The sequence below is a fragment of the Neopsephotus bourkii genome, unplaced genomic scaffold (assembly GCF_033783945.1).
Source record: "Neopsephotus bourkii isolate Nb327-2 ecotype Australia unplaced genomic scaffold, CSIRO-AGI_Nbou_v1 NB_1234, whole genome shotgun sequence".
Classification (NCBI taxonomy): Eukaryota; Metazoa; Chordata; class Aves; order Psittaciformes; family Psittacidae; genus Neopsephotus; species Neopsephotus bourkii.
The window spans coordinates 916,650-931,191 of record NW_026901719.1 but is presented as its reverse complement, the minus strand read 5'-3'; the positions used below and the strand labels follow the sequence as shown (position 1 = coordinate 931,191).

The 14,542-nt window shown below is 45.7% G+C and overlaps 1 protein-coding gene across 1 annotated transcript; it reads right to left on the bottom strand.

Moving 5' to 3' along the window:
- Window positions 1–11,279: 11,279 nt before the first annotated feature.
- On the bottom strand, window positions 11,280–12,860 carry TMSB4X (thymosin beta 4 X-linked). The gene is made up of 3 exons (XM_061364460.1): window positions 12,738–12,860; window positions 12,048–12,161; window positions 11,280–11,745 (listed from the first exon to the last, which is right to left on the bottom strand). Exons 2-3 carry the CDS (start codon window positions 12,145–12,147, stop codon window positions 11,711–11,713), a joined length of 135 nt encoding a protein of 44 aa, XP_061220444.1. The 5' UTR covers window positions 12,148–12,161; window positions 12,738–12,860; the 3' UTR covers window positions 11,280–11,710.
- Between the last annotated feature and the right edge of the window lie 1,682 nt (window positions 12,861–14,542).

Below are 14,542 nucleotides of genomic sequence, written 5' to 3'. Positions count from 1 at the left end.
CCTCCAGTTACTGCCACCTTTATTCAGCCTGGAGCACTCCTGTACATAAATAGCCCTCCACACAGGAGTGGGCAAGATGTAAGCTGTTAATGATTTCTTCATAATCATAAGCTTTTATTAGCTTGTTCTTTCTAGCAGGCCTTTTTTTTTACCACCAATAACATTTTAGAAACATTCCACGCCTGAAGACACGTGTGATTAAGATGCCCATAATACAGCATTGATGTAAGCTACATTACTTCTGCATAAAAATCAATAAAAGAGAATTTTGAAACAGACATTAAGTACACCATGGTTCTCCGGTTTCCTATCTGTCTTTTAATGCTGCACGCTCCTTCGGATATAGCTTTGTGTGAAGGATGGTAGATGAGATGCTCCATCCCAGAAGAACCAGTGCTCCAGATAGTTCCCTCCTTACAGTCTCTGGGCCAGAGCAAGTAACACAAGCCACCAAGTAACACAAATGATCTGCTGCTCTAGATGACTTGCCAGAGGTGGGAATGAGCAAATGGCACTTTTCCCCTGCCCTCCTTCGTGGGGGCTGCACAGAACTGAGTTGCCAAAGGCAAGACTGTAACTGGAGCTCGCTGCTTCCCAGGATGTATCCAGCTGAAGTCGTGGTCACCCTTCCCATTATCTCTGGTTCCACTTTGTCACCTGTACTGGGGTGGACTCCCACAAAGTCTTGCAGAAACAACAGTGGTCTTGTCCACTGAGCAAGGCATTGCTCAGGCAGAAAAAAACGAGACCAGCCAGTGCAAGACCTATTATCTTGGCATTTAAAAGCACACTCCATTTGGAAACTGCACCTTGTGCATGTTATAAACTAAAGGGTCTCACATTAATTCAGGCCACTTTTGCATCCAGTCAAATTCTGACCAACAAGAAAGCTGTCTTCTATCCCTGCTGACTCTAATAAGAAGAGGCAAGGCCACTCGACACACTTGTGAGGTGGGCTGATGCTGACCTCATGAAGTTTAACCATGACAAGTGCAAGCTCCTACACCTGGGTTGGATCAATCCCAGGCACAGCTACAGGCTGGGCAGAGAAAAGATTCAGAGCAGCCCTGTGGACAAGGACTTGGGGGGGTTGGTCTATGAGAAAATGAACATGAGCTGGCTTCAGTGTGTGCTTGCAGCCCAGAAAGCCAATCGTATCCTGGGCTGCATCAAAAGCAGCATGACCAGCAGGTCGAAGGAGGTGATCCTGCCCCTCTCCTCTGCTCTCCTGAGACATCACTTGGAGTATTGACTGCAGTTCTGGTATCCTCAACATAAAAAGGACATGGAACTGTCGGAACAAGTGCAGAGGAGGGCCACAAAGTTGATAAGGGAGCTGGCGCACCTCCCATATGAAGACAGGCTGAGAAAGTTGGGGCTGTTCAGCCTGGAGAAGAGAAGACTGTGTGGAGACCTCATAGCAGCCTTCCAGTATCTGAAGGGGGCCTATAGGGATGCTGGGGAGGGACTCTTCATTAGGGACTGTAGTGACAGGACAAGGGGTAACGGGTTAAAACTTAAACAGGGGAAGTTTAGATTGGATATAAGGAAGAAGTTCTTTCCTGTTAGGGTGTTGAGGCACTGGAATGGGTTGCCCAGGAAAGCTGTGAATGCTCCATCACTGGCGGTGCTCAAGGCTGAGCTGGACAGAGCCTTGGGAAACATGGTTTAGTGTGAGGTGTCCCTGCTCATGGCAGGGGGGTTGGAACTTGATGATCTTAAGGTCCTTTCCAACCCTAACTATTCTATGATTCTGTGATTGTATGAGTCTATGACTCACTGGACTCTGCATGGAGATTTCACATGTGTTTGCTTTAGCATATATGCCAGCCCCACTACATACAGTCTGTTAGCTTATGGCACTGCTGACAATAAAGATGGACAGCACCTCCACATCTCTGCTGTGCAAGGTAAGCATACGGAACTGATATAAAATGTAATTGATTTTACTGGTAGAGCCTGACCTGCAGCTCACAGGAGGCATAGTGAAATAATTTAAAGAGATCAACAGCCTGCTGTTAGATTGCAACAATTTATACCCGATATTGCTCTTTCTAAACACCAGTGAACGATTTGCAATGGCTTCCTTTCTTTCTCTGTAACTTCAGCCTCCTCCTTTCTTTCTCCTTCCATATATATCCCTCATATATACTTGTCTGAGCACTCCTGGAGGATGACACGCATGAAAAAAAGATATATTGAAGCATAATTACACTGGTATAGCGAACAGAAAAGGCCTAGATGTTTCAAATGTCAGTAGATTTGAAGATGTGTGGGCAGGATTTACAACACTAGTATGTTGCCACTGGTAACTGACTGCATTTTTAACCTTCCCACTGCTGGCTAGCAGCGTGAAAGAGGATGAGTCTAGGGAGTTAGCACTAGAAATAAACAAGCTCGCTAGAAAACCCTAAAACTTATTGTTGTGAAGCTGAGACAAACAAGGGGAAGGACTGCATAAAGGTTAGATAAGAGTAATTTCTTCCTGATGTGCAGCTTACACAGCACCTAACCCTTCCAGTCTGCTGACACGCTGCTGCTGGGACACGTTTTGGTCATTCCAGAAAGAGGCAAAAGGAAAGAGTGAACCTTTTGCTGGTGGTATTTTAAAGGCACAGGCATGCCAGGCAGAAGATACTTGATGGAGTCCCACTGTCAAAAAGTTGGCAGCTGCTTCCTGCTGAGAGTGAGCAATTTGGAGACACCAAGCAGTCTGACAGACTCTTAGACTGTAAAATGGAGTCAGACAATCTGAAGTAGGGAGTAATTGCTGGCAGGGGTGGTACACCCACAATTTGGGTATAACAAGCAAGGACTGAGAAGAAAGACCACGATTCCTGGGCATGCGATAGTGGTATTATTGGGATGCTAACCCAGAGGGAGGGGAACAAATTTAGGAAAGGAAGCAGGATTCAGTGAAAAATAAGTATATGTATGTGAAAGGACAGCGAGAAAACCTTGAGATATGCAATTGCACTTCATATGTCCTGCAAAGAGGGGGGATACTCCCATTCCTGCTGAGAAGTGTTTATTGCAACAGAGTCCTAAGAGGCCCCGTGAAAGCTAATATAAACTGGGGGGACTTGCAAGGGACTCAAACTATGCTATTACCCTTAATTAGGCGCTCAAATGAAAAATTGCCTGACATGCAAGTGACCTAAACATCTAGAAAACTGACTGAAACCACACCAACTCAGCACCTTGGAGTTTCATAAGGCCTTTACTTCAGCAAAGAGGGAAATTTCATGGGAAGCTGTGGGCATCCAGCTGCTCCGTTAGCATAATCCCTAAATATGCATTTAGGAGTCCTTCAGGCTACCAAAATGAAAATTCTGTCAAACCATTCCCAGTTTCAAAACATTATGTGCTGTTTTGTTTTTGGTTTGCAGAGAGCACAAGCTGTAGATAGATAGCCACAGCACAGCCTGTGCTGAAAACGAACTCTGTGCCTATCAGTTCACAAGGTCCAGATGAAAAGGATATAGAAGAGAACAGTGCTCGTGCTCAGTGCATGTGATTAAACAGCTCTGTTCCATTTAAAGACCTTTCAGAGAATGCCAAACTGTTCCTAGTTTTAACCTTTAAAATGCAGTAAGGACTTTGAGAGCTACTCTGGCATTTCTCAGTGTAACCCACACCTCCCACACGCAGCAGAGATGACTTTAACAAGCAGAGCACCAGGGAAGCAGCAGTATGTGGGTATGTACAGCCTATGGGCCCCTATAAAATGGTGCATCTCTCCCTAAAAGGTTTTTCACCTGTATTCCTCTTGGCATTGCACTAACTCTTCATGCTGAGAAGTGGTGTCACCTATTATAGCTCCACTCATTTTCAGAGCTTCCCCTTCCCCCCTCCACTTAGTGCTGGCAAGTCAAGCACCAGGAGCAAAGCAGACAGCAGATTTCTGTGTGTCTCCCAGAGTGGCAATTAAAGTTGCTCAAAAAAAAAAAATGAGATTAGAGAAACGTGAAGTTCTTCCTGGGAGTGATGTTCTCTGCACGATCCAAGCAAGCATCATCTGCTTTTGTAGTCACAAGCTATGGAGACGAGACTGTCTGGGATCCATCTATCCTCTCCTAACATGTCAGTGGTAGAGTATAGCTCAGCCGCTAGCAGATTTCTTATTCCTAATTCCTGCTGAAACAATATGGTGGGACCAAAATAATGGATGCCTTCATCAACACACTTCATTTCTTGTAATGCTTTGTTACTGCTAGGGAATGGGAATATTTGTATAAAGCTCATAGTATATAAAGCTCATAGTATAAAGCATTGCTTTCTCATGGAAGTAATTTTAATATGCCCTCTGTGATAACTCCTCACAGGACCTTCTAGCCTTTGACCTAATCTAAGGACAAGATTTCATGAAGACCTAGGCATCAGGCTCCCTAACAAGAAAAGCCTTCATATTCTGTGAAATGTCCTTAATCTCGTAACTGGGTTCTTTAAGTAATGAATTTACCTATGAGCTGGTTTGCCCCATTCCTGGGATGCAAAGCAGCCCTAAAGCCATCACTGAGCCTAGACTGGTAAGGTTCTGGCTAGTCTCTATTCCTGCATAGTACTGGTAAGGTTTAATCATTTTACACTGCTTACCTCTATGGCTGAAATTTCATAACTGAGGTGGTGGGAAAGCTGAGTGGAAATGTTGAAATAAAAAAGGCTCAGCTGCCCTATGGACTGTCCTGGGGCTGCCCCGAGGAGCACACCCGGTGACACTGCCGGTGGCGCATACCACTGGGTGACACAGTGGGTGACCTCATCACAAGAACCCAAAATGGTGCAAATAAACCCACTGAAGGGTGCTCAGTATGCTGAAGATGCCTTCCGCTTGGCAACAGAGATGTTTCCGCCTTGACAACTTAGATGTTCAGGGCCACATCCACTTTTCTGCCTGGGGATGTGACTGTGAAACGACCTCCTTTTCCTCACCGCTGGTTGTTCTCACACATTAAGAAAAAGACTGCAAAGAATGAACTTTCCTTGGGCAATTCTCTCTTGGTACTCCTCTCTGGTCTTTCTTTTCTTCAGTGGGGGCTCAGCTGCCTATGTCAACCCTAGAAACTAAACATAAGTTTTAGTAATAAATCAGATGGTGAGGATATGCTGAATCACTGGGGCATCGCATACATGCAAAGGCACAGCTGCATAGAGGAAGTCTGGCAGCGTCAGTCATCTGGTGAGAAGGGGGACCAGAAGGTCACATTTTGAAGGCAGACCATAGTCTGTTGCAGCCTTGGTACAACTCAGCCGTGCTTGCTGTAGGCAGTCCTCATTCAGAATTCTGATTTTTCAAAATCTGTGCCCAGGAGTCAGCTCTGTTCCTGCAGGAACAGACTTTTTCACTACACACGTCTTCATATCCCTAGTTTCATGTTAGGCACCAAGATGCTACTGTAATACCTTAAAAAAATAATAGTGATAAATTCCAAGCAGGTATTCCTTTATAGAATCATAGAATAGTTAGGGTTGGAAAGGACCTTAAGATCACCTAGTTCCAAGCCCCCTGCCATGGGCAGGGACACCTCACACTAAACCATGGCACCCAAGGCCCTATCCAACTCAGCCTTGAACACTGCCAGCGATGGAGCATTCACAAATGCCCTGGGCAACTAATTCCAGTGCCTCACCACCCTTACCGTAAAGAACTTCTTCCTTATATCCAATCTAAACTTCCCCTGTTTAGGTTTTAACCTGTTACTCCTTTTCCTATCACTACAGTCCCCAATGAAGAGTTCCTCCCCAGCAACCCTATAGGCCCCCTTCAGATACTGGAAGGCTGCTATGAGGTCTCCACGCAGCTTTCTGTTCTCCAGGCTGAACAGCCCCAATGTTTTCAGCCTGTCTTCATACAGGAGGAGCTCCAGTTCCCTTATCATCTTTGTGGCCCTCCTCTGCACTTGTTCCAACAGTTCCATGTGCTTTTTATGTTGAGGACACCAGAACCTTTGACCAACTTTACTGGACACCAGGGTCTAAACTGGTGTCCTATTTTTATTTTCTGAATTTTTGTATTTTGTATTTGTATATTTATATTTGTAATTTTTATTTTCTGATCCTTTGTAAGTGATGAAATAACACGTCATCCTTGAAATGACTTAGAGAAGGTTTGTTTCTATTTTTCTACTTGGTTTACACCTTGATTTTGTTTATAAATACAGAGTCTCAAAGAGGACCGCAAAAGCCTCTAAGCTTGATCTAAAGTAAGTTTTCATCTGTAGTGTTGTCCAACCAAATTAGGACCCTTCAGAGTGGTAAGCAAGTCTTATGAGCCCTTTGCCAAAAAGCTGAAATTTCCATCCTTCAGAAAATAACATACCACATCAGACCTTGTGACATATTAATACTGACTGCTATTCCTCCTGCTCAGTGGGTCAGCGGTATTTCAAACGGTGCCCAGTCTAGAGGGAAGGATGAAGGATATCCGTCTGTTGGCTTAATTTTCTTACACAGGCCAGATGACATAGAGCAGGTGAGGTGAACCAAGATGCATGAAAAATTAACCCAGACAGTGTTTTTTCAGATTATTATGTAGCTCCAAAATGATCTTGCATCAGAATCTAGCTGTGCAGAGGGCTTTAAAGAAAATAGCTGCAAGTGATGGTTTGAAGAAATATTCTCCATTTCAAAACATTTTAAAACGCTATAGCTGAGTGATATAAACCGTATCACATATAGTTCTATGTCAGATGGAAAGGAAGAACCATTATAGGAAATAAAACATAAAGTTACTATCAATGAAAATTTGTAAAATACATTGGGCGATATTTGAGCTATTTGAAAGCCTGAATTTCATCCTGTCTAGAAAGAAATAGATTTCACCTAGTTCATCTGTCTTAATTTAGATACCTGAATGTTTCTGCTGCAGCTTCATACCACTAGAAGATCCTAGGGATAACTAAATTATTCATGGCAAATATAGAACATGCAAATGCATTCTTTTTTTTTGTTTGTTTGTTTGTTTGTGTTAGGTTGCTTGGGGTTTTTTTGCATGGGTTGTTTTGTTGGTTTTTTTTTTCATTTTCAAACACATCTCTAGTCAATTTGTAAGTGTACTCGATATTAATCCACATTATGCAAACAAAAGTCACTGCAAGTGTCTGTTCATGGAATATGTGATGTCTGCAGAGTCATAGAAGATTGTTTCCAGGCCCAAATTTCAAGCCCTGGACCACATGCTAAGGATAAAATTATTAGAATAACAATAGTGGGGAAAAGTTTCTTCATCACCAAGAAGCCTTTGGCCAGTGGAATGATGAACTTCTTTTTTTCAAGACAATGTTTTAATTGGACCTTTTGGAAACATTTGGGGACTATTCAAATGCTAGAAATATATATAAATTACAGCAAATCCCCTGACTCATTTGCAAAATATTGCTGAAAGAAAAATCTATGTTAGGTAAAATACAAATCCAGAGCCATCAAAAAATCAGAGTGCATAGGAATTCTGAATAAAGAGAGACATTTACTCTTTACAGTCTCATTCTGCTATTCTTTGCATATCAGGGCCTGAAACTGATGCTATAGATTGGACTCTGATTTGCCATCAGTGCTCTCTTAGTGCTAGGGAGCAGTGGTTGGAGAATCTCCCAATTGCCAATTTTCACTATGTTGTATGAAACTCATCATGCCTGGCAGTTTTCATAAAGCCCAAGCTCCAGGAGACTGAAAAATCTCCTGAGAACCCCAGCTTTTGATTAGAAGTTAAAAGGGAAAGTTGTAGTCCTCATGATTGCAGAAACAAGAGGAAAAAATTATCTTTGCTGTGCTCCCAATATGCTGAAGGCTCACTAACCCAGAGGCAAAATCAAACATTTCTCAGAACCCACCATGTTTGAGGGTTGGGGTTTTTTTTCCAAAGCAGGGAGAAAGTCAGGGAAAGGTCTGACATTTTCAAAACCTGGTAAAAACAATACTGGAATTCAGGTCATTAACTTCAGCTGAAAACAGGGGGAAAAGGGCTCGTTCTTGTCATAAGTCACAGGATTTTGGAACAGGTGTATGGTAAAGAGCAAAGCTTTTTTAAAAAATCATCAATTCACAGGGACAATAGCAGATTAATCTGCCAGACAGTGTACAAATACTGGATGAATGTTGTCTGGAATTTCCTTTCTCCAAATGAACAAAATAGCGCATTTTATTTACAATTTGGCTGCCTTGCCTGTTGAATTGAAAATGCACAAAGCTGGCACATCAGATGATCTCAGGGAAGACAGCTCTGCCAAGACTGCCATAGGTTGCTTTGCACAGTCATCCTACTATATATCGACGAATAAGCATGAGCTGCATTCTTTATTTCTTCACACCCCTTTTAGTATCAGCCCCACGGAATTATTGCACTGAACACTGCATTATCTGCTCATTGTATTTTATATTATGCTTAGATTAGCCCACGGTTCCCTATTAATAAAACTGTGTTGTGCAGCAGCTGTACGTGGCAGCCATATATGATTACAATACACAATAGGAACTGCTCATTTCTACACTGTTTCTAGGGAAGTAAAGGGTTACTAGGGGAAGTGGTGTTTTATCACACATTCAGCATTGCACAAAAATAGCCTAGAAGAACAAAATGCTTGCATTAATGTCTCCACATCGCTGTAATTAATTTTAATACCACAAAGATCTATTTTGGGTATTGTTTCACATATGCTTTCCGTCCAATGTATACATAGTTAACGATATCTGGGGAGGTGCATGAGAGAAAATCTTTTATTATATACTGAGAAAGGAAGAATTTTGCTCAGTACTAGAGGGCAGAGCTACTCACCATGTAGCCCCAGTGGAGCTGCCTCTCTGCTGGGGGCGGGGAGGCAGCACACCAGACATCACCATAGAGCCTTCATCTCATAGGGCTGGGATAATGTGGCTGCACAGCGTGTGAGATCAAAAACCATATGTGCCTGTTTCTGATGACCCTTTTTAAAAACCAGGTTTTGCGCTGTGCTTTGGGTTGTTTTTTTTTTGTTTTTGTTTTTGGTTTTTTTTTTTCCTTTTTTTTTAGTCAGCTTGCTCTGCTGAAAGTTTCTAGACTGACGGAGAAGAGACTGGTCTCACTTATTAGCCACAGCCAACAGCTAGCAGAGGCAGCCCCAAATATTACAACTGATCCATCTGAGCCTTCATGTTTAAAGCCATTAATTGCACTGCTGTAAAGTAGGTGTCAGACGTGACCACCTCAATATTGCCTATGCAAAACATGAAGATCTGCCACAATTTCTCTGAACATATACAACCAACCAAACAAGGAGCAAAGTAGGAGCTGACAGGCTCCAGCAATTCCTGAATTTAACTGGGAAGGTTTACTTTCCAGATAAGTCAGTATTTTATCCAGTCCTTAATGCCACAAACAGAGCTCCTGTCAGTAGCAGTAGTAGCTTATTGCTGTACCTCTTGAAAACAGATCTGAGCCTCACCATCTCCCACCATGTGCCTGAGACCACCAGGCACACCACAGATGGTGGTATGTGTTTGGCCAGCATGGTCTTCCAATCACTTCAGATTTGCAGTTCCAGTCAGAATCCTCATATTTTATTACAGTTTTGATGAACCATGCTGACCTACAGCATGCACGTTCATTGACTTACACTGAGCTATGTGTATCATCTCATGCTTTGCCTCTCTCAGAAATACCTTGTTTTGATTTTCTTCCCATAGATGAATCCACCGTAAACCAGCGCTCGCTTCTACTCATTTGTGCACGTACAGTTCAGACTGTATGCTTCTGAATTTAGTCATGCTACATCCTGTGTTACCTGATTAAGATCAGTAGCTGGGAGTTGATTAATTGACTTTTCAGAAACTCAGATAAAATTTTCCTGTCTTTCCCATTACATATGGGGAATAAAACGAAAGCTTGAAACATTTACAAGCGCAAGAAATAGTCCATTTTATTCCGGAACTCATCAGCTTAAATTACTGTGGAGGTCCTTATGCCATCAGGACTTCCCAAATTTTCCCATGGACTGCACCAGAACATCTCAGGCCTGAACCATAAGGTCTCATCAAACAGTGGATTCTGCAGGTTTTCCACTGCTGGGGGGCTGGTGACTGTGCCCACAAACATGTGGTACCCAGAGGCTCTCTCTTCCAGCAGTATGGACCTCCAACAAACCTCCAAGCAGAGGAACCCCACCGCCCTCACTAGTGCAAGCTCAAGGACAGAGCTTGTTGCAGCAGACTCTGCTAGGGAAAGGCGGTAGGACAAAACCCCCAATCTACGTGACCCTGCCAAGTCAGCAGCCTCAGCAAAACCCAGGCTTCCCCAGAGGGACTAATTTTACTTTATAGCAACTGGCTGAAATGAACACAGGCTCAAACCCTGAAGATAAAAACTAAGGCACTGCAGAAACATATTCACCACCCTCCTATAGGCTGACAGCATTTTCTTCTAGAATGTTATTTACTTCAAAATGGAGTGAGTAATGGACAAAACCTACAAATACTAACGTCAGCTCCTACTGATCTCCCTGGATCACAGGCTTTACACACAGTCATTTGAGGAGAAATAACCAAAATATGCCCCAGGCCTAAATACCCACTGTAAACCAGCGTAGTGTTACTATTTGCGCATAGGATTTATTACCATCTTCATTTTGTAAATTACCATGACATTTTTGCCCCCAAATGGCCAATTTTCAATTAGTAAAGAAACGATGGCTTTTTACTCTCTGATGCAAAGTCTTAGTATCAAGTAGCTGTTGAGATTATAAAACTTTTCAAAACATAACATTTTAGTAAAATGGTACTTATTTGCATGGGATATCAACCACTAAAATAGCCTTAGGATACTAAAAAGCTTATGGTCAATCTTGGTCTTAAAAATCGAGTAACATCTTCCTTTAAATACTGTATCAGCAGAATGAGATTTAATTATTAATTAAACCAATTACGGATTTATACAACCGAGGTTGAATCTCCAACAGCACAGAACGGTTATTACTACAGTACTACGCTATGGGCGGGGCAAAGCAACAAACGTAGCCCAATTTTTGCCTTCATCCATCTCTATATGAAACATTAGAGAATAAATATTTGAAGTGATATACTCACATGGTAACAAATTATAAGGCATGCACTGTTTAACGGAAATATGTCTAAAAGCTAGCTTCGAGGACCACAGATTTATCTACTGGTGAGAGCACGTACTGAAAAAATGAGACTGGTGATTGAGGTTTGAGTCATCTCCAAAGGTTTTATAGTATCCTGTGTCTCAGTATTGGCTCTTATGCTTCATATCCTTTGATACAGTTCTCCAAATAGAGGACATAGATACCATCCAGGTTTTAAAACATTTTATTTGCATATTAAAAAAATTGTGCATTCCAATAATTAAAATCATTTGAACAAAAAAAAAAAAATAAAATGGCACTCGATTAACTGCATTTTACAGCTCGCAGGACCTTGGTACAGCTTTGCATTTATTCGTGTGTTACTCTAGTTTACTGTAGTCCCACCCAAGTTCTTCTTTCATCAACATGCAAGCTCTTTCATGCCACCAGGACCAAAGCCAGACAGGCAGAGGGAAAGGCAGCGCCTTCATTCAGTGTCAGTAGTTCTCTCTATTCTTTTGATGTGAAAGGGGCAGTACAGTCATTTTAAACTTTATCCAACCTCTTTGCATCTTACAAAGTTAAACAGCTAAAAGAAGTAAAATAAGAAGGCAATGCTTGTGGAATGTACAGTGCATAATTTGGAAGGGCAGATTTCATTACGATTCCCCGGCTTGCTTCTCTTGTTCAATTGCTAAAAAAAAAGGAAAAAAAAAAAGAAAAAGGAAATGAAGATCCAGAACCCGAAATGCATTCACATGACAATTCCTATCGTTTGTAAAAATATCTGTATGTATCTATGTACCAAATTAAGGCACAAATAATTGTAAATTAAGCGCTACTAGGCGGGGGGGTCAGGCTTTCGCTGTCTGTATATTAACAGCCATGTACCTTCCCCCCACGTCGCACCCCGGTCCCCCGCCTGCCTCCCCTCTTTGTCTCCTCCCGCCTCCCAGCCTCCCTTCCTGCCCTACCCCGCAGCCTGCCCGCACTCACTTTCTTTTGAAGGCAGCGGGTTTTTCTCTTGCGTCTCTGTCTTCTTCAATTTGGACTTGTCAAATTTCTCGATCTCGGCCATGTCTGGTTTGTCGGACATGTTGGCAGGTGACTCTGCGTACACGGGGGGGGAACAGCCCGTTACCCCCGGCGAGGGCTCCCCGCTGCCCCCCCCTCCCCGGTCCCCCCGGTGCCGCGCCCAAAGCGGGGAGCCGAGAGCTCAACGCACGCCGAAAAGGTCACGCTCGTTCCCCGGCATACTTAAAAATAATAGTAGTAATTTTAAGGAGCACGCATTTAATCCACCATCCGAGGCGGTGCAGCTGCCCGCCAGCCGCCGACGGCACCACCCCGTATTTGCGCGCTGCAGAGTACAATAGAGGGGCAGCGCCCGGAGCTGGCCGCGGGCTTAACTCCTTAAGGCACAATGAATTACAAAATAAAGCTCAGCGACGGCAAGAAAACCCGGCTACCGACTACTCCTGCCGCCCCATAATAGCTCTTCTCTCCCCCCCCCCAACAATAGCCCCCACGCCCTGCCCTGGGTCCCCCCCTTCAGGGATACCAGGCAGGGCACCGTCCTGGCCGCGCTGGGGGTCCGGGGGGGGGGGGGTCGGTGGGGGGGGGGTAACGGGGTGGAAGGGGGGGTTGGGAAGGGGGAGGGTGGAAGGGGGGGGCGGCGGGACCCACCGGTGTCGCCGCGCGGTGATGCTCAGCCCCGCCACTCGCTGCTGCCGCCGCTCCTCACACCGGTATAAAGGGCGCTCGCTGGCGGGGCGGTTTTATCCCCGCGCCTATGCAAATGGTGGTGATGTCACCCGCTAACCATTTTGCCGCTTTCCGCCTTTTTCTCTCTCTCTCCAACCCCCTCCTCCCCGCCTTGCTTCCTTCCCCTCCCTCCACCCCCCAGCCCTTTTCCCCCCGGCGCACACGCACGCTCAGCTGCATGCAGACAGAGGCACATACACCCGTAAAGCCGAAAATCGCCGTGGTCACAGACCATGCTCCTGCTCCGGTCCCAGCCCCGGCCCGCGGGATGCACCCCGGGACAGTCCGGTGGCGAGGAGAGGGGGGGCCGCACGGGACCTGGCGCTGCCCCTGGCTTGCCGGTCCTCACGGCTTCTGGGCCGGTGGGAGGGCAGGGGTACAGGGGCAGCCCCCTTCAGCTTCCGCAGCGGCGGCGGAGGGCTGTTCTCGGCTGGAGGAGTGCGGTGGTTTTCGCTTCAGCGTGCCTGTTCCCCGGTTGAGCGGTATTTGCTCGCTGATACTGTTACTCAGATTTCCGCATTTAGACGGAAAAGGCGAAACCCTCGTCCCCTCAGAGATCCGGGACCTGCTCGTCTGCCCCCCTTCCTCCCTCCCCTTTCCTCGCTGCCTTTGCAGCCGTGCTGCAGGGAAGGAAAAAATCCCACTGCCGTCCTTCCATCCCCGCTGCAAGGAGAGGATGAAACCCCATTGCTACCCGTGCAATACTCCTGCAGAGGAAAGGGGGACCTCCTCCCCCCCCCCCATTGTACTCCCCTAGCCCCGGGCCGGGCCGGGCCGTGCCATGGTGCCCAGCAGGCAGGCAGACAGACAATGGCTCTTCCGTCCGCCTACCGCCCTGCCTCGCTCCCCAGCGGCGGGTCCACCCCGGCGAGGCACCTCCCGCCTGGCCCCGGCTGCCTGTGGCGGGAGAAAGGAGGGCCGGGGCTAGGGCCGGAGGTTCCGGGCAGGGCGAGACCTGCCGCACCCCCGCATCGCCGGGCTCCAGATGTCCCCAGCAGCCCTTCGGGGAGCTCGAATGGGCAGCAGCACGCAACAGTCGGTCCTGAAAGCAGTACATTTTGTCTAGATGGGCATTTGCTGTCGGGAAGGGAGGCCGGAAAAGGGGCTAAGGCACGGGGGACTCCTGTGAATGCGTTTATAGCATTGGGTAGTAAGATGAGTTATTCACGTGAGCGAAGTGAAAGACGCGGGGGGCTGTATCTGTGAGTGTGGCTGAATGAGAAGGAGTTAGGGAAATCTCTGCGCCTTTGTCTGGCAGCAGCTCTGGGGAGGAGCGGAGGCACGCGTGCTTCCAAGGTGTGGGGTGGACAGGAGCCGGAGCATAAGAATTAATTTCGGCTGCTTTCTGGGACATCTGTAGGGAAACCATGCAGTGTATTGCCCCTTGTTTCCTGCCTTCCGGCGGGGTATCTGCTGCGAGGGTGATTGCTGATGAATTAAAAACCCTGAGTCAAACAGTATTAATACATGCAAGGAGAACTGTAAATACATTCCAGTAAATCCCTGAGGATGCTGCTTCCTTTGCTTCATGGCTGTCCTCTCCCCCTTCGCTGGCCATTTTTCACAGCACTTCCAGAGATGTAATTTCAAAAGGATAAAATCTTGTCCCCATGGCAATCCCTGTAATACGTGTTGTAGTGAACCGGGATTTCCAGTAAACCCAGAGTCTTTCTAAAGCTGAGACCCTTCATGTTTAGAGGTGTGGTGTGCGAAGTCTGGTTTTCTCC

Excerpts from the sequence above, each read along its gene's own strand:
- TMSB4X (XM_061364460.1), bottom strand. The coding sequence starts at position 12,147 with ATGTCCGACAAACCAGACATGGCCGAGATCGAGAAATTTGACAAGTCC. Across the intron at positions 11,746-12,047 it reads CCCGCTGCCTTCAAAAGAAA|CAATTGAACAAGAGAAGCAA; the intron begins GTGAGTGCGGGC and ends CTTTTTTTTTAG.